This window comes from Bubalus kerabau, chromosome 6 (genome assembly GCF_029407905.1).
Source record: "Bubalus kerabau isolate K-KA32 ecotype Philippines breed swamp buffalo chromosome 6, PCC_UOA_SB_1v2, whole genome shotgun sequence".
NCBI classification, from domain to species: Eukaryota; Metazoa; Chordata; class Mammalia; order Artiodactyla; family Bovidae; genus Bubalus; species Bubalus kerabau.
Window position 1 is genome coordinate 86,113,998 of NC_073629.1, and position 26,741 is coordinate 86,140,738.

General features: G+C 40.7%; 1 protein-coding gene and 1 long non-coding RNA gene across 4 annotated transcripts in view; one reads left to right on the forward strand and one right to left on the reverse strand.

Moving 5' to 3' along the window:
* Positions 1–2,336: 2,336 nt before the first annotated feature.
* LOC129655367 (uncharacterized) lies at positions 2,337–11,193 on the reverse strand. Its single transcript, XR_008715936.1, has 3 exons — positions 11,056–11,193; positions 10,751–10,939; positions 2,337–2,582 (listed from the first exon to the last, which is right to left on the reverse strand). It is a non-coding gene; the product is annotated as an uncharacterized LOC129655367 (long non-coding RNA).
* A 287-nt stretch (positions 11,194–11,480) lies between these two features.
* C6H1orf87 (chromosome 6 C1orf87 homolog) overlaps positions 11,481–26,741 on the forward strand; it is a 95,638-nt gene continuing 80,377 nt past the window's right edge. For 2 of the 3 annotated variants that reach the window (XM_055585669.1, XM_055585670.1), the window contains exon 1: positions 13,187–13,408. In XM_055585669.1, coding sequence (XP_055441644.1) covers positions 13,218–13,408 — 191 coding nt within the window. In that variant the 5' untranslated portion in view covers positions 13,187–13,217. Of the gene's footprint in view, positions 11,548–13,186; positions 13,409–26,741 lie in introns of those variants that run through there. The other variant, XM_055585668.1, reaches the window with a different exon arrangement.

The following is a 26,741-nucleotide window of genomic DNA, read 5'->3' on the forward strand; positions in this document are numbered from 1 at the left end:
GGGTCATGAGGAAAACATCTCAAGCAAAAACAACAACTTCTGCAAAGGCATGAGGGATAAAACTCCATGGGAGGTTTTTAAGGAACTGCGGACAATTTGGTGCAGCTTCAGTTAGGTGGGATGGAGAAGAAGAGGGAGATGAGATTGGAGAAGTGAGTAACAGCCAAATCTGAGAATGCATAATAAAGTACGTGTATATCATCCTGAGAAGGAAGGCTAATGACAAACCCTCACCGTACACCAAACACTATCCTAAGCATTTGTTAATTCCTTTCAGCCTTACATGATTGTAGGCATTGTTACTATCCACAAGGAAATTAAGTTTAAAAAAAAAAAAGCACAAAGTAGCTTGTCTAAAGTAATACTATACTGAATACAGAGTCAAAGTTTGGATCCAAGCAGTTAGGACTTCTTATGGATTGAATTATGGCTAAGTTAGGTGAAGTTACAATAACAAAAATACCATAGATTTTAAACAATAACCATTTATTTCTCAAAGTTTTAAAGGCAGAGAAATCCAAAATCAAGGTGCCAGCCAACTCAGTTTCCAGAAAGAACCCTCATCCTGGTTTGCAGAGGTACACTCTCTTGCTGTATCCTCACAGGATGGAGAGAAAGAGCTCTGGTCCTTTCCTTATAAGAGTGCCAATCCCATGACCTCATCTAAACCTAATTACTTCCCAAAGACCTCAACTCAAATATCATCATATGAGGGTTAAGGATTCAACAGAAGAATGGGAGAGGAACACAGACATTCAGCCAACAGCAAATTTTAAGTCCCACAAATTCACAGGCTGAAATCCTAACCCCCAGTATCTCAGAATATGACCTTATCTGGAAATAGAATGACTGCAGAGGTAATTAGTTAAGATGAGGTTATACTGGAGTAGACTGGGCACAAATGTGCACACAGTGAAATATCATGTGAACCTGAAGTCAGACATTACAAGCCAAGGGAACACCAAATATTGTCCATAAACCAGTAGAAGTAAGGATGCAGGCACGGAAGAGATTTTGCCTCGTCACCCTCAGAAGCCACCAACCCTGCTGACACACCCTCTTGGACTTCTGGCCTCTAAAATTGTGCAACAATCAATTTCTGTTTTTAATTCACCCACTGTGTAGTACTTGTTATGGCAACCTAAGTAAACTAATATGGGGCCCAAAGTCAACCCATCTAAGCAGTACGATACATGACCTTATTTTTCCAGAGCATGAGAGCATTTTAAAGAGAAAAGAAATTTGGCCATATTTGCGTTGTGTTCTAAAATCAGCCTGCCCTCACTCATCTTTTTACCTGACATCCCCCTTTAGTCATAAAAGATCACTGGCTTGGGTCCTGTATGTTCCTTTGGCCAAAAAAAAAGTATTATATAATGCCCATATTCTTTGCAAAGCAGCTCGGTTTACATCAGTATTCGTCCCTTCTCTTTTTGGACAGGGACTTTGATGCAAAATGCCTAGTTTTATAAATCTTTGATTAAACTGTTTAAGAGAACAGTGCTTTTTTGCTTCCTATTTATAAATTCATTCTCTTCTGACTTCTATGGGCAAAAACAAAACATTGGAGACAATTTTTTCCTCATCCTTACTCTGTTTGATGGTAAACATAAAATCATGAAGTTTTAGGAGGGGGCATTTTTTGGTCCACTTATTACAGCTATTCATCTTTTTTGGTTGGAGTGGGGAGCTGACTCTCTTGGATGGAGATGTTTCTCTGGAATCTTTCTCTGGTGACTCATAATCTAAAGCTGTTGAATTCAAGGAAGGCAGTTTCAACTGAACTATTTAATCTTATGAAGACATTTATTGCACAGTTTTTTGTTTTGTCTTGTTTAATATAAACCACTGGAGAGATGTTTCCTGGTTATGTCATTTCATAAAGCAGGGTGTAAAGTAAAAAATTCCCAGATAAGAAAAGGCCATTGCTTCTTAAGAATTCTGTCATAGCTGCTTCTCTAAGGGACTTAGAGCCTTAAAGCAATGCCAATAAGAATATTAGCATTAATGGTAACAATAACATGGCTAACTAACATCCACAGAGGAGATATTGACTTGTGGTTATAAAGGCTACTTCTAGAGTCAGACACACCTAGATTTTCACTGCAGCTCTGACTCTTCCTAGTTATGTTCCCTAAGTTTTTTAATCTTCTTTTTTCATCTTCAGGTTCCTCATCTCTAAAATGGGGATAATAATGTACTTATTTCACAAAGTTTGAGGGAAGATTGAATAGATATTGAATAAAAAGCTCTTACCACAATGACTACCATATAATAAATATTCATTAAACATTAGCCACTATTGTTATAAACAAGAATACAATTTAATGGAAGCCTATTGCATATTAAAGGATAGGTATGCCTGGCAAGCTGTAGTCCATGGGGTTGCAAAGAGCTGTACATGACTGAGCAACCAAACAACAGCAACAAATTGCATATTAAGTCTCTTAGGATGTTATCTCTAATCCTGATAGCAATCTTCAGATTAAATGTTGTTTGTCCCTACTTTAAAGATAAAAGAGTTACATTGCTTGTTCCAGGTCACTTGGCTAGGAAATGGCAAATCAGAGGCTTCCTGGGATCTGAAAAAAATATATCAAATTTCATCTTAATACCTCCAAAATGATAAAAGAGCTGCATTATCAAAAACCTCTTTCCAGTGTTATATGTTTCTAGTTAGCATATATAAAACCTCTAAGCCAAGATAAGGTCAAAGGATACTCATTGGTAGAATATTGGATTTGATCAGGATCAATTTATTCCATCAAGCTTTATCATAGAATTTATAGTGAAACTTTAAATACCATTCAATTTTTTAACTGCACCCCACATATAAATCTTAGCAACATAAAGTTTAAGCCTTTACATTAGTCAGAACTCTCTGGATAAAGATTAATGAGGTCCATCTCAAAAAGTCCTAAGTAAAAGGGAAATTTATCACTCCTCTGTTTTGGAAGTCTAGACTCTAGCTTCAGGTATAGCTGGATCGAGGCTCTTTGTCTTGTCACCTTTCAGACACTGACTCCATTTTAAGTTCTGATCCAGCTTCCTCCTCTTCTACTGAAAAAACATAGTATTTATTGATATAGATCTCTGCCAGCAGCCTCAACACCCTATCCTCAGTTAAGTTCAGTTCAGTCACTCAGGCATGTCCAACCCCTTGTGACTCCATAGACTACAGCACCCTAGGCCTCCTTGTCCACCACCAACTCCCAGACTTTACTCAAACTCATGTCCATTGGGTTGGTGATGCCATCCAGACATCTCATCCTCTGTCGTCCCCTTCTCCCACTGCCCTTAATCTTTCCCAGCATCAGGGTTTTTTCAAATGAGTCAGATCTTCGCATCAGGTGGCCAAAGTATTGGAGTTTCAGCTTCAACATCAGTCCTTCCAATGAACACCCAGGACTGATCTCCTTTAGGAAGGACTGGTTGGATCTCCTTGCAGTCCAAGGGACTCTCAAGAGTCTTCTCCAACACCACACTTCAAAAGCATCAATTCTTCGGTGCTCAGCTTTCTTCACAGTCCAACTCTCACATCCATACATAACCACTGGAAAAACCATAGCCTTGACTAGATGGACCTTTGTTGGCAAAGTAATGTCTCTGCTTTTTAATATGCTAGCTAGGTTGGTCATAACTTTCCTTCCAAGGAGCAAGCGTCTTTTAATTTCATGACTGCAATCACCATTTGCAGTGATTTTGGAGCCCCCAAAAATAAAGTCTGACACTGTTTCCACTGTTTCCCCATCTATTGCCCATGAAGCTCTGGAACCAGATGCCATGATCTTAGTTTTCTGAATGTTGAGCTTTAAGCCAACTTTTTCACTCTCCTCTGTCACTTTCAACAAGAGGCTCTTTGGTTCTTCTTCACTTTCTGCCATAAGGGTGGTGTCATCTGCATATCTGAGGTTATTGATATTTCTTCCAGCAATCTTGATTCCAGCTTTGCTTCATCCAGCCCAGCATTTCTCATGACGCATTCTGCATATAAGTTAAATAAGCACAGTGACAGTATACAGCCTTGATGTACTCCTCTACCTATTTGGAACCAGTCTGTTGTTCCATGTCCAGTTCTAACTGTTGCTTCCTGACCTGCATACAGATTTCTCAAGAGGCAGGTCAGGTGGTCTGGTATTCCCATCTCTTTCAGAATTTTCCACAGTTTATTGTGATCCACACAGTCAAAGGCTTTGGCATAGTCAATAAAGTAGAAATAGATGTTTTTCTGGAACTCTTGCTTTTTCGATGATCCAGCGGATGTTGGCAATTTGATCTCTGGTTCCTCTGCCTTTTCTAAAACCAGCTTGAATATCTGGAAGTTCACAGCTCATGTATTGTTGAAGCCTGGCTTGAAGAATTTTGAGCATTACTTTGCTAGTGTGTGAGATGAGTGCAATTGTGTGGTAGTTTGAACATTCTTTGGCATTGCCTTTCTTCGGGATTGCAATGAAAACTGACTTTTTCCAGTCCTGTGGCCACTGCTGAGTTTTCCAAATTTGCTGGCATATTGAGTGTAGCACTTTCACAGCATCATCTTTTAGGATTTCAAACAGTTCAACTGGAATTCCATCACCTCCACTAGCTTTGTTTGTAGTGATACTTCCTAAGGCCCTCAGATCATGAATTCAGTTCAGTCAGTTCAGTCGCTCAGTCATGTCCGACTATTTGCGACCCCATGAATCACAGCACGCCAGGCCTCCCTGTCCATCACCAAATCCCGGAGTTCACCCAGACTCACGTCCATCGAGTCAGTGATGCCATCCAGCCATCTCATCCTCTGTCGTCCCCTTCTCCTCCTGACCCCAATCCCTCCCAGCAGCAGAGTCTTTTCCAATGAGTCAACTCTTCGCATGAGGTGGCCAAAGTACTGGAGTTTCAGCTTTAGCATCATTCCTTCCAAAGAAATCCCAGGGCTGATCTCCTTCAGAATGGACTGGTTGGATCTCCTTGCAGTCCAAGGGACTCTCAAGAGTCTTCTCCAACACCACAGTTCAAAGGCATCGATTCTTCGGCACTCAGCCTTCTTCACAGTCCAACTCTCACATCCATACATGACCACAGGAAAAACCATAGCCTTGACTAGATGAAACTTTGTTGGCAAAGTCATGTCTCTGCTTTTGAATATGCTATCTAGGTTGATCATAACTTTCCTTCCAAGGAGTAAACATCTTAATTTCTTATTGCCAATTCAGACTTAAATTGAAGAAAGTAGGGAAAATCACTAGACCATTCAGGTATGACCTAAATCAAATTCTTAATGATTATGAAGTGGAAATGCCAAATGGATTTGAGGGACTAGATCTGACAGACAGAGTGCCTGATGAATTACAGATAGGGGTTCGCAACACTGTACAGGAGACAGGGATCAAGACCATCCCCAAGAATAAGAAATGCAAAGAAGCAAAATGGCTATCTGAGGAGGACTTACAAATAGATGTGAAAAGAAGAGAAGCCAAAATCAAAGGAGAAAAGGAAAGATATACCCATTTGAATGCAGAGTTCCAAAGAATAGCAAGGAGAGATAAGAAAGCCTTCCTCAGTGATCAGTGCAAAGAAATAGAGGAAAACAATAGAATGGGAAAGACTAGAGTTCTCTTCAAGAAAATTAGAGATACCAAGGGAACATTTAATGCACAGATGGGCTCAATAAGGGACAGAAATGGTATGGACCTAACAGAAGCAGAAGATATTAAGAAGAGGTGGCAAGAATACACAGAAGAACTATACAAAAAAGATCATAACCCAGATAATCACGATGGTATGATCACTCACCTAGAGCCAGACATCCTGGAATGTGAAGTCAAGTGGGCCTTAGGAAGCATCACTACAAACCTTATCCTCACAGGTTACTAAATTGTGAGCAGTTAGAAAACTTGTTTATCTTCTGATATCTGTGTACCGGTCATTGATAAGAACTGTTCGGCCTACTGAAGCCACAGAGTGTGATCAGATCTATAAAGGCACAGAGTTGTGCCTTGGAGGACTGATAGGGCATTGCATTAATTTCTTATGGCTGTTATGATACATTATCACAAACTTGATGGTTTATAGCAGCACAAATTGGATCCCAGATACCCAAAAGCATTTTTACTAGTCTAAAGTCAAAGGATCAGCAGGGTATGGTTCCTTCTGGAGTCCCTAAGTGAGTGAAGTCACTCAGTCATGTCCGACTCTTTGAGACCCCATGGACTGTAACCTACCAGGCTCCTCCATCCATGGGATTTTCCAGGCAAGAGTACTGGAGTGGGTTGCCATTTTCTTCAAGGGATCTTCCTGACCCAGGGAGATTGAACCTGGGTCTCCCGCATTGTAGGCAGACGCTTTACTGACTGAAACACCAAGGAAGTCCTCTTTGAGGAGTCCCTAAAGCAGAATCCAATTCCTTTCCTATCCTAGCTTCTGGAGGCCACCTGGATTCTTTGGCTCAGGACATCTTCTTAAAATGATTCTAATCTCTTGCTTTCATGGTCATATCTCATACTTCTTCTTCTACAGTAAAAATCTCCCACTGCCTCCCTCTTTAAAGGACTTTTGTGATTATATTTGAACCCACTTGGCTAATCCAGGATAATCTCTCCATCTCAAGATCCTTAACTTAATCACATCTGCAAAGTCCCTTTTGCCTGAGAAGGCAACACTAATAGGTTCCAGAGATTAGAATGTGAACATCTGGGGGCCATTATTCAGCCACCAGCATAGACCAGGAAGGTATGATAACTACCCAAACAGGCAAAGAAAGACACATTTTATAAGAGAGAAATCAAATTATTCAGAGAATGGAGAAATCCTTTTCAGCTTCTGGGATTTGGTTTGGCTTCTTGACAGATAATTATAATAATGATGCAAGCCAACGTTTATATTGCTCCTTATGTGTCAGGCATTGTTCTAAATGCCTTATTTATACTACTCAATTAATCTTTATAAAACACTGTACTCATTTTATAGAAGATGAAACCAAAGTACAAAGACGTTAAATGACTCACCCCAAATCACACTGAAGTATCAGAGATAGAATTTGAACCCAAGGTATCTGATTCCAGGTACATACTTTTGACAATTTGAGATGGAAGGAGAGCAGGCTGACACAATGGGAAACATGAGTACTGTAGACAGCTCAGATCATGAACTCATTATTGCAAAATTCAGACTTAAATTGAAAAACATAGGGAAAACCACTAGACCATTCAGATATGACCTATCAAATCCCTTATACAGTAGAAGTGACAAACAGATTCAAGGGATTAGATGTGATAGAAAGTGCCTGAAGAACTATGGTTGGAGGTCCATGACATTGTACAAGAGGCAGTACAAAGCCAGACCCAAGGGAAAAAAAAATTCAAAAGGTAAAATGGTTGTCTGAGGAGGCCTTACAAATAGCTGAGAAAAGAAAAGAAGCTAAAGCAAAGGAGAAAAGGAAAGATATACCCATTTGAATGCAGAGTTCCCAAGAATAGCAAGGAGACCTAAGAAAGCCTTCCTCAGTGACCAATGCAAAGAAAAGAGGAAAACAATAGAATGGGAAAGGCCAGAGATCTCTTCAAGAAAATTAGAGATACCAAGAGAACATTTCATGCAAAGATGGGCTCAATAAAGTACCAAAATGGTATGGACCTGACAGAAGCAGAAGATATTAAGAAGAGGTGGCAAGAATACACAGAAGAACTATACAAAAAAGATCTTCATGACCCAGATAACCATGATGGTGTGATCACTCACCTAGAACCTGACACCCTGGAATGCAAAGTCAAATAGGCCTTAGGAAGTATCACTATGAACAAAGCTAGTGGAGGTGATGGAATTCCAGTTGAGCTATTTCAAATCCTCAAAGATGATGCTGTGAAAGTGCTTCACTCAATATGCCAGCACATTTGGAAAACTCAGCAGTGGCCACAGGACTGGAAAACGTCAGTTTTCATTCCAGTCCCAAAGAAAGGCAATGCCAAAGAAAGCTCAAACTACCGCACAATTGCACTCATCTCACACGTTAGCAAAGTAACGCTCAAAAGTCTTCAAGCCAGGCTTCCACAGTATGTGGAATGAGAACTTCCAGATGTTCAAGATGGATTTAGAAAAAGGAGAGGAACAACATATCAAATGTCCAACATCTGCTGGATCATAGAAAAAGCAAAAGAGTTCCAGAACAACATCCATTTCTGCTTTACTGATTACATCAAAGCCTTTGACTATGTGGGTCACAAAAAACTGTGGAAAATTCTTAAAGAGACGGGAATACCAGACCACCTGACCTGCCTCTTGGGAAATCTGTATGCAGGTCAAGTAGTAACAGTTAGAACTGGACATGGAAAAATGGACTGGTTCCAAATCGGGAAAGGAGTACATGAAGGTTGTATATTGTCACCCTGCTTATTTAACTTATATGCAGAGTACATCATGCAAAATGCCGGGTTGGCTGAAGCACAATCTGGAATCAAGATTGCCGGGAGAAATATCAACAACCTCAGAAATGCAGATGATACCACCCTTACGGCAGAAATGGAAGAGGAACTAAGGAGCCTCTTGACAAAAGTGAAAGAGGAGAGTAAAAAAGGTGGCTTAAAATTCAACATTCAAAAAATGAAGATCATAGCATCTGTTCCCATTACTTCATGGCAAATAGATGGGGAAACAATGGAAACAGTGACAGACATTATTTTCTTGGGGTCCAAAATCACTTCAGATGGTGACTGAAGCCAAGAAATTAAAAGATGCTCTTTGGAAGAAAATCTATGACCAACCTAGACAGCATATTAAAAATCAGAGACATTACTTTGCTGACAAAGGTCTGTCTAGTCAAAGCTATGGTTTTTCCATTTGTCATGTATGGATGTGAGAGTTAGACCATAGAGAAAGCTAAGTGCCAAACAATTGATGCCTTTTAACTGTGATGTTGGAGAAGACTCTTGAGAGTCCCTTGGACTGCAAGGAGACCCAACCAGTCAATCCTAAAGGAAATCAGTCCTGAATATTCATTGGAAGGACTATGCTGAAGCTGAAGCTCCAACACTTTGGTCCTGGTGCAAAGAACCAACTCATTGAAAAAGACCCTGATGCTGGGAAAGATTGAAGGCAGGAGGAGCAGGGGATGACAGAGGATGAGATGGTTGGATGGTATCACCAACTTGATGGACATGAGTTTGAGCAAGCTCTGGGAGTTGGTGATGGACAGGGAGGCCTGGTGTGCTGCAGTCCATGGGGTTGCAAAGAGTTGGACACAACTGAGCAACTGAACTGAACTGAACTGACCTGAGACAGAGGGAAGGGAATGAATAAAGTCCCAGAGGCAGAGAAATGAAAGGCAGATTCAGGCCAGTGAGTACACAAGGTCTGATGGAGGTTAGAGAATCTGAGAGAAGTAGTGGGACAGCAAGCTACAGCTAGAAGACTTCCAGGGCTTAGAAGACTTTGAAACCATGGGCCATCTCCATGGCTGATGGGAGCCCTTTGAGACACTGGACTAGAGTTGTGCCTTGGGAAGACTGATCTGGTGACCATGTGAAGGCTGGGTTGGAGAAGTGGGAAGGGAGCTTCCCCTTCTTCTCTACTCCCCTGGCACTTTGTACATAATAGAACATGCCTATATGTCTTGCCCACTAGAGACTGAGCCCTAAAAGGGAGACCAGAGTATCATCCATCTCTGGCAGCATGTGCCAACAGCTGATACAGTCAAGCACAAAACATAATACAGCTCAAGGGAAGGGGGCAGGGGGTGTGCATGCTGGGGCTGCTGCTGCTTCTGATGAAAATAACATCATTCTGTAGTCAATTTGAAGAGCCTTTATCCACATTTATTGAAGGCTTTTAACATAATTAAAAATGCCTAGAAATCTTGGAATATGTAGGTTTATATTCAAATCTTGCCTCCATCAATTGCCTCTGTGGGGTCTTGGGTAATTTCTAGATATCTCAAGCCTTGTAGTCTTAATCTTTAAAACAGAAAAAAAACTCTTTATTGGTAATTGCTAAATTATAATGTTACTAAAAGGAACTAAAGCACCTCTTGATGAGGGTGAAGAAGGAGAGTGAAAAAGCTGGCTTGAAACTTTATATATATATATATATATATATATAAAACTAATATCATGGCATCTGGTCCCATCACTTCATGGCATGTAGAAGGGGAAAAGGTGGAAGCAGTGATAAATTTCCTCTTCTTGGGCTTTAAAATCACTGCAGATGATAACTGCAGCCATGAAATTAGAAGACGATTGTTTCTTGGCAGGAAAGCTATGACAAACCAAGACAGTGTGTTAAAAAACAAAGACATCACTTTGCCAACAAAGATCCATATAGTCAAGGCTATTGGACTTCTCAGGTGGCTCAGACGGTAAAGAATCTGCCTGCAGATTCAGACACATGACACCTGGGGTCTATCCTTGGGTTGGGAAGATCCCCTGGAGGAGGGCATCCCCCACTCCAGTATTCCTGCCTGGAGAATCCCCATGGACAGAGGAACCTGGTGGGCTGCAGTTGGGGTCGCAATGAGTCGGACACGATTGAGCAACTAACCACAGCACTTGGTCTTTCCAGTAGTCATGTACTGTTCTGAGAGCTGGACCATAAAGAAGGCAGAGCACCAGAATTGACACTTTTAAATTGTGGTGCTGGAGAAGATTCTTGAGAAGAGTCCCTTGGACAGCAAGGAGATCAAACCAGTCTTAAAGGAAATCAACCTTGACTACTCATTAAAAGTATTGATGCTGAAGCTGAATCCAAGAATTTAGTCACTTGATGTGAACAGCTTACTCACTGGAAAAGAGCTTGATTCAAGGCAGATTCAAGGCAGAAGGAGAAGAGGGCGACCGAGGATGAGACAGTGAGACAGCATCACCGATGCAATGAACATGAACTTGGGCAAACTCTGGGAGATGGTGAGGGACACAGAGGCCGGGTGTACTGCAGTCCATCGGGTCTTGAAGAGTCAGACACGATGAGGCGGCTGAACAAAAAACGTATAAGGTAATAGTCATCTGTCTCAAATGAGGAATGTGGCAAATTATGTCTACAAATTAGTTTTTAAAAATATTCTTATCACCAACTTAATCACCAACTTACCTTTATGTCCCTTTTAGTACTTTCCCCCATTTTGCAGTTATTTGACACTGAACCTCAGGAAAAAGAAGGGATTTAGCCAGACAATGAAGGAGCTTGGATTTAAAGAGACAAGAGGAAGATTTTTGGCTGTATGCACACAAAGGGAAATGAAGCTTAAGGGAAGAGCAGGATAGACGCGACCGCACAGGTGAAAGAGATGGACTTCAAGAAGGAAGCTCAGATTTGAAAAGAATATCCAGACTATTCGCCAGTCAACAGCCACACCCTGGGCACACACAGCCTCAGGCAGGTAGGAGCTCTGGTCCCCGCCCAGCAACAGCCCTCTGCGTCCTTAACTACCTGGGGCGGGAGCCGCCTCCGCCCGGGAGCGGGGCCTGTGATTGGCCCGACTCCTGGGGGGGGCGCCCCCGCCCCACCTTGGTCCCCACAGGCCTCCGCAGGTCTTAATCCTGGGGAGAAGCACTGAAGGCGCACCCCTGAGCCTCCGGAGCGGTAAGGCAGCCGGGTCTCAGCGTCCAGGGGAAAGGACTCAGGAGTGACACGCAGCTCCTGGGTGGAGGGGACTCCACAATCACAAGTTCTGGTCCTTGAAGCTTCCAGACAGATTCAAAGAATCTATCTGGGGGGCTAACCTCGCAGAGCAAATCCAATTGCTGACCACACACTAAGTGAAACTGGGGTCTTGGGAAGAACCCTGCTTTAGTTATCAGACCGAAGTACTGGAACCAGGCCTGCGGTCAATCACTGTGTGACCTTGGTCAATTAACACCCTCTCTGGGCCTTGGTTTCCCAATCTGTAAAGAGAGCCTTTGGAGACTATTCACTGTTGCGTGGCAGCCTGGATGGGAGGGGAACTGGGGGGAGAATGGATACATGTGTATGTATGGTTGAGTCCCTCAGCTGTTCACCTGAAACTATCACACTGTTAATTATCTATACCCCAATACAAAATTTAATGTTTAAAAACCTTCATTAAAAAAAAAAAGAAATGATTTCTAAAGACCTTTCAATTTCTAAGAGGCTCTAACAGGGAATGGTTAGTCTGGTACCAGGTTTATAGAACTTCTGTTTCCCCTGGCAGCAGACCTGATTAAACTCCCAGTGAATATTAGTGGAGGGTCTCAATTTTAGATTCACTGCATTGTAGAAAAATCAGATGAGCAAAAAATCCCTCTTTTCTATGCACATTGCTCCTTCAGATGCATGATGTCATTGGATTATTACTAAATCCAGAGGGCAGCACTGGAATTCTTCTGGTTTCATAAATGGAGATACTGAGCATCAGAACTGAATTTGAGTTCCTCACATGTCCTTGTAAAGCCCTACTTTCTTCTCTGAGCTCATTAGAATCCCATCTGGTGACTTGTAGAATAGGAAGACAATCACCGAATGGCTCAGTCAACCAGTTTTGCAAACCTCTTAGATGGGATTTCCAATTCTGCTAATTACTGTTATGTGATATTGAAAGGTTGTTGAATCACGTGAAGACACCGGGATTCTTGGCCCCCGGAGGAGAAGAATTCAATCCGGGGCCAGAGACGAGGCTTGATCACTCAGAGCTTTTGTGTAATAAAGTTTTATTAAAGTATAAAGGAGATAGAGAAAGCTTCTGACATAGGCATCAGAAGGGGGCAGAAAGAGTACCGGCTTGCTAGTGTTAACAATGAGATTATATAATCCAAAGAATGTCTGGAGGGTGTAAAGACCTCATCAGACCTACTCCCATAATTTACATTTTAAGATAACACTGTCCTCAGGCAAGATACATCCTTGTAAAGACCAGGTCTACTCCCGTAATTAACATTTTAAGATAACAGAAGGTTGAATCCAAAGACTGTCCTTAGGCAGGATACATTATTATTAAATAATCCTAAGGAATGTAGAGTAGGAAAAAAGTTTGTCCTTTCTTCCTCCTTGATAATTCCAGACCCCTCTCTCCTTGGGGACCCCTAGACTCCCTATCAACCTGCCTAGGAACTGACTCTCTCAATATTGGAAAAGTTACTTAGCTACATTATGCCTGTTCCCTCAACTGTGAGACAAGAATGATAATAGTAATTAAGAATATCTTTCTCATGCTTTTTTTGGAACCATTGAGTGAAATTATAATATAGGTAATAGACTTGGCCTCGCTATTATTATTGTTGTTATTATTGACAAGGATGTTGCAGTTGCCTAGTGGAAAACCCAGAGGAATAGTTTTATTTATTTTCCACCCCCAAGGACTTGAAGAGGTTTGGAGAATTATGTCTTCAGTTTGGAAGACTCCCCGTGGATCAAATGCGATGCCTGAGATGATGGTAAAAATCATTGGAAGTAAACACTTTCGATACCTTGTGGAGAAGCCAAAAATGTAAGTTTACTCTTTGAAAAATATGTTTTGCTTGGGTGATAATGAAGTTTAGGCTTTTCTTAATCTAGAAATTTACATTTTAAAAATGCTCTCTGTGGAAAATTAAGTCATTAAGATGCAACCGTAAAAGTAAAATAGTGTTGATAACTTCTATGCACAGTGTTTACCTGAATTTTTCATCCTACAAAGATGCGTTTTCCCCATGCTCTTTAATTACTTGAGCTGATTTTCCAGATAGATGGGAAATATAAGCATTGAGCCATTTATACATATTAATGGACCATTGCTGCTTCTCCTTATCAAGTTTGTAATCTACCACATGTAGTAATTTTGGGGGGGGGGAGAGGGAGGGAGGAAGGTTGTTAGTCAATTTGTTATGAATTAAAGGAGTGGGATTAGTAATTAATCATAAATTTTAAGAGTTTCACTTACTTTTGCTTGAATTCCATACTCCTGTAAGCAGGGGCTTCTAAGAACATAACTAAGAGGGCTTTCTTCCTCCAAACTCATCACAGTCACATTTGAAGGGGGACACTCACATATCTCTAAAATTCACTCATTTTTTGACCAATTCTTCCTTGTAGAGTTTTGATAGTTCACATAAGAAAAAAACGATACTAGACCTGCCTTTCTTCTAGTAGACATTCCATAAATAGTAGTCAATAAGTGCCTTTCCCTGCTAAAATCATTTCCTTAGCTCTTTCTTCTCTTTCAAAAACCACAGACCAAACAAATAGACAAACTAAAAGATCTAGCCTCACTGAACATAGGTTCAGAAAGCAGTGGACACCAAACCTGGCTATCATCATGTGGAGAATCCTTATCATCACCTGGAGAATCCTTAAAAATAAAGATGTGGGGTTCAAGACCTATTAAGTCAGAATCCCTGAAGATGAGACCATTAGGACTACTGTTAAGGAGTATGGGCTTTAGAGAGGAAATGAGCTTTACCTCCCTACCATCAGTACTAAGAGATTGTAAAGTGAGTGCCCCAAAGTCACTACTGTGCTGCTGCTGCTGCTAAGTCGCTTCAGTCGTGTCCAAGTCAGTACTGTAGTCAACTAGTAATGTCTGCCATGGCACAGGAAGTGAGCTTTGCAGCAGGAGTCATGTATTTGGAATCCTTACAGACTTAAGAGATGTGAGTTTGAATCCTGCCTCAGTGCCTTTCTAGCCTTTTGACATTGAAAAAGTGAGTTAACATCTCAAGCCTCAGATTCTACAGCTATCAACTGAAGATAAAGCTCATCTACCTAGTAGGGTTGTTATGAGAAAAAAAAAATGAGAAAAGTATGCAAAACATCTTTCCAGTGCCTAGAAGTATATATGTGTGTGTGTCAGTTGCTCAGTTGTGTCCGACTATTTGTGACCCCATGGACTGTAGCCCATCAGGCTCCTCTGTCCATGGAATTCTCCAGGCAAGAATACTGGAGTGGATTGCCATTCCCTTCTCCAGAGGAATTTCCCAACCCAGGGATAGAACCCAGGTCTCCTGCATCACAGGCAGATTCTTTACTGTTTGAGCTACAGGGAAATCATATTCCACATGCTTAATAAACGGATCTGCCATTATTATTGAAGCAAATGTTTCCATAGATATGACATTAAGTAAAAAATCAAATATCTTTCTATGAAACACTTGCCATCCCTTTTATATTCTATGCCAGTTTATCTCCGTTTTGTAGATGAAGAAACTGAGACACTGATGAGCAAGTGATTATTTCAAGATCTTGACAAATTCGTCATTATCCAGAAAAGTAAATAAGATCACTAGGAATGCTTTGCTCAATTCTCCTTCTACCTGGAAGACATTGCTAATCTACTAATTCCATTCCTCTTTGAGGTTGTTTGTTTAACCCCAACATCCCCAACTCCTTCCTTTTTCCAATGGTATCAGAGTCTTATATGTTCCTAATCAGGCGGTGGGGAGAGGAAGGGTCCTTTTCCTTTTAAATTAGAGAAAAATTCCATCTTTCTTATAAGAAGGTGCCCTTATTTCTCTTTGTTCTTTAAATTTTAGATTCTGGAAATAAGAGTACACTACATCAGTTACACTAATTGGGAAATAAAAAACACAGTTCTGTTTCTTCTGTGACAGACAATAAGATAATTGTTATTTTTTAATATTAAGATAAGTTTTGTTGTTTGTTTCTATGGACTTGATGTTACTGTTGCTGGAATGACATAGGACAGTTAACAAGCTTTCCTAAAATATTCTTGTATGGTTCAAAAGTAAATAACTTTCAAGAGGCTTCTCGTTGCTGAGGTAAGGACAGACCCACCACAAGCATGCTTTGCATGTTCCAGAGTCTGTCTCTAAAAAACATTTAAATCATGCTACATCTACACCCTTCAGCCCGGGTCTCAAGATGGTATTTTCTTTGAGTTGAATCAATTGACCCTATTAGTAAAAAAAAATCTACATAGAAAAATAAATAAAAGCCAAAAAAGAAAGAAATCTCTAAAAGAAAAGTCTGGATTAAAAAGAAAAATTACAAATTAATATTGGATGGAAAAACAGAAATCTTCTTGTGTAATGACATTTATTAATTTATTTGAATTAATTTTGTTGGAGTATAGTTGCTTTACAAATGTGTAACCACATTTAGTTCAGATGTCTTACAGGTTGTGTGGAAAGATGGATAGCGTGTCAGACATAAATATGATCTTCAAAATACAAACCAAAATCAGTCTGTTGGTTTTCTAGGACTGCTGTATGACCATACCAAAACTGGGTGGCTTAGACCAACAGAAATGTGCTGCCTCTCAGTTCTGGAGACTAGACAGCTGAAGCCAAGGTGTCTGCAGAGCCTTGCCCATTCTGACGCGCCCAGGAAGAATCCAGCTGTTCCAAGTCTCTCTCCTTCTTGGAGAAATAATATGTGTCTGTGTACAGGTTTCCTCCTTTCATAAGGACACCAGTCAGTTGGCTGACAGCCCTACTATTCTAGCATGGCCTCATCTACACTAATTACTTCTGCAGTTACCCTATTTCCAAATAAGATCACATTCTGAGATACTGGAAATTAGGACTTAAAAATATGAACCGGGGTAAGGGGATAGAACTTAAACCATAACAACCAGTCTCCCATTTTACAGATGAGGTGAGACAACTGAGATCTCAGTGAACTTAAAGTGAGGCCACTTATTAAGAACTAAGCCTGGAATTTACTCCTTTTTTAGTTTAGCCTGTACAGTGATTAACAAGAGATGAACAGAAAATGATCAATGCCTGCTTAGAACACATATTTTTCATCAAGGAGATCAATATATAGGTTTATATATTGAGGTGTCCCTCAGTTTGTGGCATCATTATTTTCCTCATAGACCCCTACAACAGCCTTCCAATCCTGATCCCCGCCTTTCATCTCATTCTCTGATTCATTCTCTGGAACCATGGTCTTCAAAATGTAGTCTATGGGCCATCAGCATCAACCTCACCTGAGAGCTTGCTACAAATGCAGGCTCTCCAGCCCCTTTCTAGACATATTGAGTCAGAATGTGCATTGTTGTCAATTCCCAGGTGAGGCCTATGCAACATTACAGATTGAATTACAGATTGAGAAGACCAGTTCTTAAGTATGGCTAGCAACCACCTAGAGTCCCTTGGATTGAAAGGAGATCAAACCACCCTATCCTAAAGGAAATTAATCCTGAATATTCATCAGAAGGACTGATGCTGAAGCTGAAGCACCAAAACTTTAACCACCTGATGCGAAGAGCCATCTCATTGGAAAAGATCCTGATGCTGCAAAAGACTGAGGGCAGGAGGAGATGGGGGTGACAGAGGATGAAATGGTTGGATAGCATCACCGACTCAATGGACATGAGTTTGAGCAAATTCCAGGAGATAGTGAAGGATGGGGAAGTCTGGCATGCTGTAGTCCATGGAGTTCCAAAGAGTTGGACATGATTTAGCAACTGAACAACAATCTTTTTAAAATGCAAATCTAATCAGGTGTCACCACCACCAGCCCTGGATTTGCCTGTTTCCCTCTCCTGTGACCCCTGTAGCATCCTTAGGGATTGTCGTGCTCAATGACAATTTTCTATGCATTTCTGTGTCCCCCATTTAACTGTAAATTCTGTGTGCATAACCTTACCCTCAGTACTGAGTGTAAAGTCGTGTACACATTGAAAGCCTAATAAATGAGTTAGAATACAATGGTGGTTTAGTTGCTAAGTCATGTCCAACTCTTGCGACCCCATGTACTGTAGCCTGTCAGGCTCCTCTGTCCATGGGATTCTCCAGGCAAGAATACTGGAGTGGGTTGCCATCTCCCACTACAGGGTATCTTCCCAACCTAGGGATCTAACCCTAGTCTCTTGTAGCTCCTGCAATGCAGGAGGATTCTTTACCACTAGCACCAACTGGGGAGCCCAGAAAGACAATACTAAGTGCTTTAAATCCATATCTAAAGGCACATGTTGCTAAAATAGCATGAAGTTGTTACTATGGAACCCTGATGATTAATGGGATAGCTGATCCAGGAGAAAATATGCCAGATGATAGGAGACAAATATTCTCATTTTCTTAAAAGAGATAAACGTTGGTGAAATCATGGAACTTGAAGCTTATAGACAATCCCTGGTAAAATCACAGGCCAAAGAATTAAATATATTAGATGTGAGTACAAAACACAAAGGCCTTCACCACTGAGGGTTAGTCCATTTTGACCAAGAACAGAGCATGCCAAACTGGCCCCATTCTCTTTATTGATGAAGTTACTGTGGTGCAAATGAAGGGAGTCAGTAAGTTACTAGGAACACTTCTCTCACAAAGTTTTGAAATAGGTAGGGATTTCTAGACTGAACAGTATTTAGATAGATGACAATCCAACCTGGTAGTGATTGAACAATGGATTTAAACACAATGTGCTGGAGGTGGAGAGGTTGGGAGGATTTGTGTGTGACTCAGTTCTTAGTCAACATTTTTTAATCCTCAACTAAAGGAAGACAGATAAATCACTTCAGTAAGCAGGTGAATAGTAGAATGCTTGGAAGATATAGCAGGAAAATGAGCTCAAACCAACAAGATGAAATCTACAGAAATATATGCAAAGTCTCTTTAGATGAGGGCATACATACGTGATTATATACAATAAATGCTTGGGATTTACTTGCTACAAAGTAATAGAATATATGCTGGGCTCTGGGAATTCCCTGGTTGTCCAGTGGTCAGGACTCCATTCTTTCAATGCCAAGGGCCTGGGTTCACTCTGTGGTTGGGGAACTAAGATGCTGCAAGCCTTGTGGCATGACCAAAAATAATGATAATTTTCTTAAAGAAAGAATACATACTGGTCTCTGATCCCACCCAGTTCCTGGCATGGAAGCTCCTAAAACTCTCTCAATTTTCTAAGAGATAAGAACACTAGAAGTATCATTTGTTTTACTATTTGGTCTTTGATTCTGTTTCCTGACACAAAACTTGTAAAGTCCTTAGAATTTCCTGAGTGATCAGGTGTCTTTTGTTCTAATGAAGATACTCTCAGTGGGCTCCTGGATGGCTTCAGGATGGAGGTTGTGACCAGAAAGACCACACATTGATTAAAAGCTTGGAAACTTTCAGCCCAAACTTGTTCCCTATCCTCCCAAAGGGAAGAGAAGCTGGATGCTGAGTGAAAGATTTATCCCAACTACATGTTGAAACTTCCTAAAAATCCCAAAAGTATGGGGTTCAGAGAGCTTCTGGGCTGCTAAACACACCTATGTGCTGGGAGGTGTTATGTCTGCAGAAGTCATGGGAGTTCCACTCTCTTCCCCACATACTTTGCTCTCTGCATCTCTTCCATCTGGCTGTCACTTAGTTGTATTCTTTAACAGTAAACTAGTGACTCTAGCCACATAATTAAAAGATGCTTACTCCTTGGAAGAAAAGCTGCAACAAATCTAAACAGTGTATTAAAAAGCAGAGACATCACTTTGCCAACAGAGGTCCATATAGTCAAACCTATGGTTTATCCAGTAGTCATATGTGAATGTAAGAATTGGACCATAAAGAAGACTGAGAGCTGAAGAACTGATAGTTTCAAATTGCGGTACTGGAGAAGACTCTTGAGAATCCCTTGGATAGCAAGGAGATTAAAACAATCCATCCTAAAGGAAATCAACCCTAAATATTCATTGGAGGAACTGATGCTGAAGCTGAAGCTCCAATACTTTGGCCACCTGATGCAAAGAGCAAACTCACTGGAAAAAAAAAAAAAAAAACAATGCTGGGAAAGATTGAGAACAGGAGGAGAAGGGGACAACAGAGGATGGCATCACTGACTCAATGGACATGAGTTTGAGCAAACTATCCGGGAAATAGTGAAAGACAGGGAAGCCTGGGTGTTGCAGTCCATGAAATTGCAAAGAGTTGGACACAACTTAGCAGCTGAACAACAACATCATCTAATGAGTAAATGGTTTGCCTAAGTTCTGTGAGACACTCTTGTAAATTAATCAAGCCTGAGAAGGAAATTGTGGGAACTCTGATTTATAGCTAGCCTGTCAGAGATACAGATAACAGCCTGGACTTGTGCCTGACACCTGAAGGAAGTAGGGCAGTCTTGTGTGACTGAGACCTTAACCTGTGGGGTCTTTGCCAATTCCAGGTAGATAGTGTCAGAATGGAATTGGAATGTAGGACACTCAAGTAATGTCAAAGAATTGCTTGGTTTGGGGAAAACCCACATATATTTGATGACCAGAAGTAGAGTGGAAGATAAAATGGAAGGCTCCCCCAGTACACTTGTGTTTAATAAGCTCAGCATGAACCAAAGGTGTCCAGATAGAGGAATGTGGCGGTGGGGGTGGGCATCATACTCAGAACTAGACCTGTCACCAGGGGGTTCTGTGCGTCATCCTGGCACACTGAAGGTGCAGGCACTAAAAGGGTGGCATTATGGAATCTCCAGGGTGTGAGGTCTGGCCTAGGGGAACATTTATAGAACCTGGGAATTGAGTTGTTAAATAAAACAGAAATTGGGTTCCTTTCAAGAAACTCCTGTGAGTAGAGATGCTTCCAATGAATACAGTTGGCCTCTATAGTTCCTTCCAGTGCCAAGAATCAGTGACCCAGAGCATTTTATTCCCTAGTTACACTGCTGTTGGTATAGAATTGTTAAGCACAGGGGAAGCTGACTCCTTTATGGGTGGTTTAGTCACTAAGTCGTATTTGACTCTTGAGACCCCATGGACTGTAGCCTGCTAGGCTCCTCTGTCCATGGGATTCTCCAGGCAAGAATACTAGAGTGGGTTGCCATTTCCTTCTCCATGGGATCTTCCTGACCCAGGAATTGAACTTGGATCTCCTGCATTGCAGGCAGATTCTTCACTGACTGAGCTCTGAGGGAAGCAACAAATACTCGCAACCGTGTATCACATATATTGATATTTAGAGTCAATAAATACAAAATTCTGATGTTTTTCCACATGACTCTCCTGGAGCCCATATTCTGTCATTTTGAGAAACCTGGCCCTTTGGCTCCTCTTTTTATATGTTTTTTCCTCCCCCCGGGCCCGCCCTATGTAAATTGGACGAGCCAAGAATGCTGTTTGTTCTACCTGAGGTCCCCACTCCTGTCCTCGGACCTTCCTTTGTTCTATTTTCACGGGCTTTTCCCTTCCTTGTCTTTTAGCCACTGCCATTTTGGACTCCTGTTTCCTATTCTAACTACCTAACTACCTTCTAACTACCTTCATATGAATACAATATTTTGAGTTTCTTTTTTTAAATTCGTTATTTATTTTTGGCTGCTCTTTGCTGCTGTGCATGGGCTTTCTAGTTGAGGTGAGCAGGAGCTATTCCCTAGCTGTGATGCATGGCTTTCTCACTGAGGTGACTTCTTTTGTTGAAGAGCACATGCTCCAGGGCGTGTGGGCTTCAGTAGTTGTGGCACATGGGTTCAGTTGCCCCAGGGCATGTGGAATCTTCCAGGACCAGGGATCTAACCTGTGACCCCTAAATTGGCAGACAGATTCCTAACCACTGGATCACCAGGGAAGGCCAATATTTCTGAGTTTCTTGAAATTTTTTAGTGTTAATGGTTTTAGAAAGTAATGCATGTATGGAATCAGCATCTTTTCAATTAACAAATATTAATTGAGTACCTGCTGAGTGCCAAGCCTTGGGGACCCAGCAGAGTACCTAAAGTTCTAGTGACAGAAGACACACAACAAACATATAACAGTAAGCGTTCAAATGAAGATAGCGCAATAAGGAAAAATACAGTAGGCCCAGAGGGTATATGAAGTCACAGGGGTGCTCTCAGAAGGCCTGTCTAAGCAAGTGACACTTAACTGAGACTATGTAAAGATGAGTCGGAATTATCCAATAAGATTTATCCATGGTTAGCTAGCAGTGAGCTGGCTAAGACTGGCATAGCTTTGTCCCAGTGCATGAGGCTTTCCATATTTCAATCTTCCATAAAACTCATAGTTTCTTCTTCCTTCTCCTGCCCTAGAAGAACAGGCTGCAGCTTCCCATGGGCCCCAGGTTCTCCAGATATTTCTCTTTCCCAACAACTGCTACAAATAGCACCTAAGATGAGCACCTGGAGCCCAAGTAGATCTTTTTTGGTACATGGCCGCCTTTTGCCTGCCTCAAAAAAAGTACCACATCACTTTCCAGGAATACAGCTCTCAGAGATCAGGGCAATCATATAGCTGCTGAGATCCAGTCTGTACCCAGCAACACCACAGGTGTTCATCATTATCTGCTAGCCTCCACAGTTCTACACAGTTCTACTTCAGCAAATAGCTGAAGACATCATTCTGGGCAGCAGGGACAGGCAATGAAAAGCCTTTTGGCATGCTTAAGGAGGAGCAAGGAAGTCAGTGCGGGTGGAGTTAGTGAACAAAGGGAGGAAATGAGGTCAGGGAGGCCTGCAGGACTCAGATCATGGGCCATGTGGTCCGCGTTAGAAACTTTGGATTTGTTCTATGTACAATGGGAAGACATGGAAAATTGAGAGCAGTGGAGGACACAATCAAATTTACACTTTCTTAAAAAATGGTTCTGGCTGCTATGTGAAGGATAAACTAGAAGAGACAGGAATATTAAAATGAGAGAGACCACTTAGGGAGTCATTATGGTAATCCAGGCAGGAAAGGGTAGTGTCAGGCGAGTGTATTCTCATCACAACAAAGATTTGAAGTGATGGACATTAAAGCCCTCAGCTCTTGGGTCTTGAACACACCATGTTATAGCTCTCAGGTATCAGAACAGACTGTGGTATAGCTTTTAGACAGATCAGTGTTACAGCTCCATATTACAGCTCTATTTTATTTAGAAAATAGCAGGAAAATCCATCCTCAAGGTGTGAGGGCATGCCAACCCAAAGATACGAACAAAAGAAAGTGGTGGGGGAGCGTGTGAGCGCAAGAAGAGAGAGAGAAACCTGGCCCTTTGGCTCCTCTTTTTATATGTTTTTTCCTCCCCCCGGGCCAGCCCTATGTAAATTGGACGAGCCAAGAGTGCTGTTTGTACTACCTGAGGTCCTCACTCCTGTCCTCGGACCTTCCTTTGTTCTATTTTCATGGGCTTTTTCCCTTCCTTGTCTTTTAGCCATTGCCATTTTGGACTCCTGTTTCCTATTCTAACTACTAACGGTAGCAACAATCAATTATATTCCCTATATAAAACCTGGGTAAACTTTGTGATTTAAAAATTCACATACCTACTCATCCTTTTTTTAAAAAGTAATAACTACTTGTAATATCTTATCTTTGTTTATTGCATTTCATTCTATATAATCTACATATTACCTTACTCTCCATGAACTCAGTCTCTCCCTAAAACAAAACAATATCAGAGAACAAACTATTGCCTTTATTTTCACAAGTTCAAAGAAATAAAATAATATGCTAAAATCATACTTCTCCTATGACCTTTCTGCTGTGTTTTTTTTTTAATTAATCTCCTACAATAGGTTTTAAGTTATTATCATTATTCTAGCACTATGAGAAGTATAAAGAAGCGTGAGATATTGTTTTGGACATATGCCTCCAGCCCAAAACATAGACATAGATCTTTAAATAAGAGTATATGGCTTTGTGTGAGTGAATGTCATATCAATGTTATAAAAAATAGGTGGCCATTGATCTTAAATCTTGAGACTGTGCAGTAAAGGTTGGCACTTTACCATTTAAAATTCTACATTTCCAAAAATATGATAAGTAGTAAAAGGCAAAAACAAAATGCTATTTAAAATATATATGACAGGAAAAAAGTATTCCTCTTATGTATAAAGAGCTCTTACAAATCAATAGGAAAAATATGAGCTGCCCAGTTTAAAAAATTGGCAAAAGGTATAGACAGGCAAGTCATAAAAGAAGAAAAAAAAAGAACATGAGATATATGTATGGTTGAGGAACTGGGGTAGGGAATTAACCTGAGTGGTAATAAAAGAAATTTAAACAACAATGAAATATTATTTTCTACCAATCAAACTGAAAATCTTTTTATGACGGAAATATCCAGGGTTGACAGGGGTTTAGGAAAAAGAGTATTCATATGCTGCTCGGTTTTGAAGTATACTTATCAAAAGCTTTAAAGGTGTATTTCTTTGGCATAAAATCTTCTTCTAAGAATCAATTCTGTGGAAACAATTATTGGTGGATGTAATGGTTTGATTTCAAAAGTTTACACAAGAATATACTAGTCTGGGTCCAGTAGGAAACAGATTATATAAATTAAGATAATTCAAGGAGGATTTGGTTACAAGAGTAAGAGAGTTGCAAGACAGGGCACAGGAATCATGGGCTAGCAGCTGCAAGGTTGTTACAACCATGGGTCTGCAGAGACGGGAAGCAAGTGTTCTCAGTTATGTCAGACTTTTGTAGCCCCATAGACTGTAGCCCACTGGGCTCCTCTGTCCATGGAATTTTCCAGGCAAGAATACTGGGGTAGGCTGTCATTTCCTCCTCAGGGGATCTTCCTGACCCAAGAATGGAGCCCACATCTCCTGCATTGGCAGGCAGATTCTTTGCCACTGAGCCACCAGGAAGACAAGATGGAAAGAGGGGAATGTTAATGAGGAGGGAACAACATTCTTGAGCTAGAGAAAAATAGTGACCTTCGAGCAAGAGACACAAGTAGTTTGAAGCACACATACAGGGAGAGCCATCTCTCCCAGGAGAGCCAGGGCCAAACCAGCCAGAATCAGAGGACATGAAAGCTGACCGGCTAATCAGTCCATAGCAGTCAGCTTCTCAGACTGGAAGAGGAGGCAAGGAAGTAGGAGCAGAGGAAAACGTCCAGCAGAGAAGCAATATTTAAACTAGTAAAAACCTGGGAACAGTAAACATTCTCAAATAATATAGGACGAGTTAAATAAACTCGTGTATATCCATACAATGAAAAACTATCTAGATACTTCAAATGTTCTTGTGGAGATATAAACATTGGTGGATAAGGTATCCATGTGATATTGTCAACTGGAGCAGATTTTAAAAGATCACAAAATTGTATAACCACAGTTTGGTTTGAGAGTAAAACAAAACTTAAGCTCGTGTGTGTACGTGTATATATATATCTTACCACATATAGTGTAACCACTTATAATTTTGAGAAAGCACAGATTTATGTTAATGTAGTACTTCTTTTTGAACTTTATTTTCCAGAGCAGTTTAAAGTTCATGACAAAATTGAAAAGAAGATGCAGAGATACCTCCTGCCTTCACACACATGTAGCTTTCCCCATTATCAACATCCCTTACCAGAGTGGCACATTTGTTACAATTCATGAACCTACACTACCACGTCTTAATCACAAAAATTCCATGGCTTACCTTACAGTTCACATTTGGTGTTGTATATTCTATGGGTTTGCACAAATGTATAATGACATGTGTTCATCGTTATAGTATCATACAGAGTACTATTGCCCTAAAAATCTGGTGCTCTGCCTATTCATCCTCTCCTCCTTTCCTAAAGTAGTTTTCAAATACACGTCTTTTTACATACCCCTGATTTAGTTCAACATAATTAAACAAAATCACATATTAATTATTATTGCTCCTCGTTCCCATTGACCCTGTGGATGTCTCCAGAAGGTATTTGCAGAGAGAGGAGAATGGTTTGCACCACATCCTCTGAGTGTGGATAGAAGCCCTGCCTCAGAACTGTGCCTTAAAGCACAGAGATAATTGATATAGAGGCAAGGCAGTTTCACAGTCATCTTGTTTAGAAATGTAAGAATACAAGTGCAAAAGACTTTAAATTTCAAGCCTATAGACAGCATGTTAAAAAACAAAAACATCACTTTGCCAACAAAGATCTGTATAATCAAAGCTATGGTTTTTCCAGTACTCATGTATAGATAAAAGAACAGGACCATAGAGAAGGCTGAGCACTGAAGAATTAATGCCTTCAAATTGTGGTGAAGACACTTGAGAGTCCCTTGGATAGCAAGGAGATCAAACCAGTCAATCCTAAAGGAAATCAACCTTGAATGTTCATTGGAAGGACTAATACTGAAGCTCCAACACTTTGGCCACCTGATGCAAAGAACCAACTCATTGGAAAAGACCCTGATTCTGGAAAAAAGAGGGTGGCAGAGGATGAGATGGTTAGATAGCATCTCCAACTCAGTGGACATGAATCTGAAAAACTCTGGGAGATAGTGAAGGACAGGGAAGCCTGACATGCTGCAGTCCATGGCGTCACAAAGTCAGGCATGACTTAGCGACTGAACAACAAACAGTTGAAACTGTCAACACAAAGATTTTAAAACAACACAGTTTGCACAGCTCCTAGGAATAAGTCACCTGAGGACATTTTGATACAACAATGTTGTAGGTGTTGGGTTTTTTTTGTTTTTGTAAAATTAAGGAAAATGATTCCAAAGAATTGTGCTTTATCAGAGATTTTAAATACAAATTAATTTGCTTTTTTTAAAGGTAGGTGACTTCTATAACTTGTATTTACAATTATTAGAGCGATTACATTACAGCTAGAGAGATTACATTAACTCTCTTTTTATCCATTTAAGTAGTATTCCTCGGTTCCTGTGAACTATGAAATGTTGATCCTTTGAACTTTAGTTTTACCTATCAACAAAGAAAGTTTGGGGATCCAAAGGAAAGTTCATCCCTTCTGTACCTGGAATTAGAAAGGTGTTGATAAAGGAAATAGCACTTTGATTTAGGACTAAAACTCACCATTTGTCTTGGGCTAACTGGGAACTAGGTTCAGTGCTAAATATTCAATACATCTTATCTTAATAAGTATTATTTTCCTTATCTCAAAGATGAGAAACTGAAAATCAGAGACATAAAATAACTTACCAGAAGTCACACAAGTTATGTTTGGGGCTAGGACTCAAAACCAGGTCTCTTGGACATA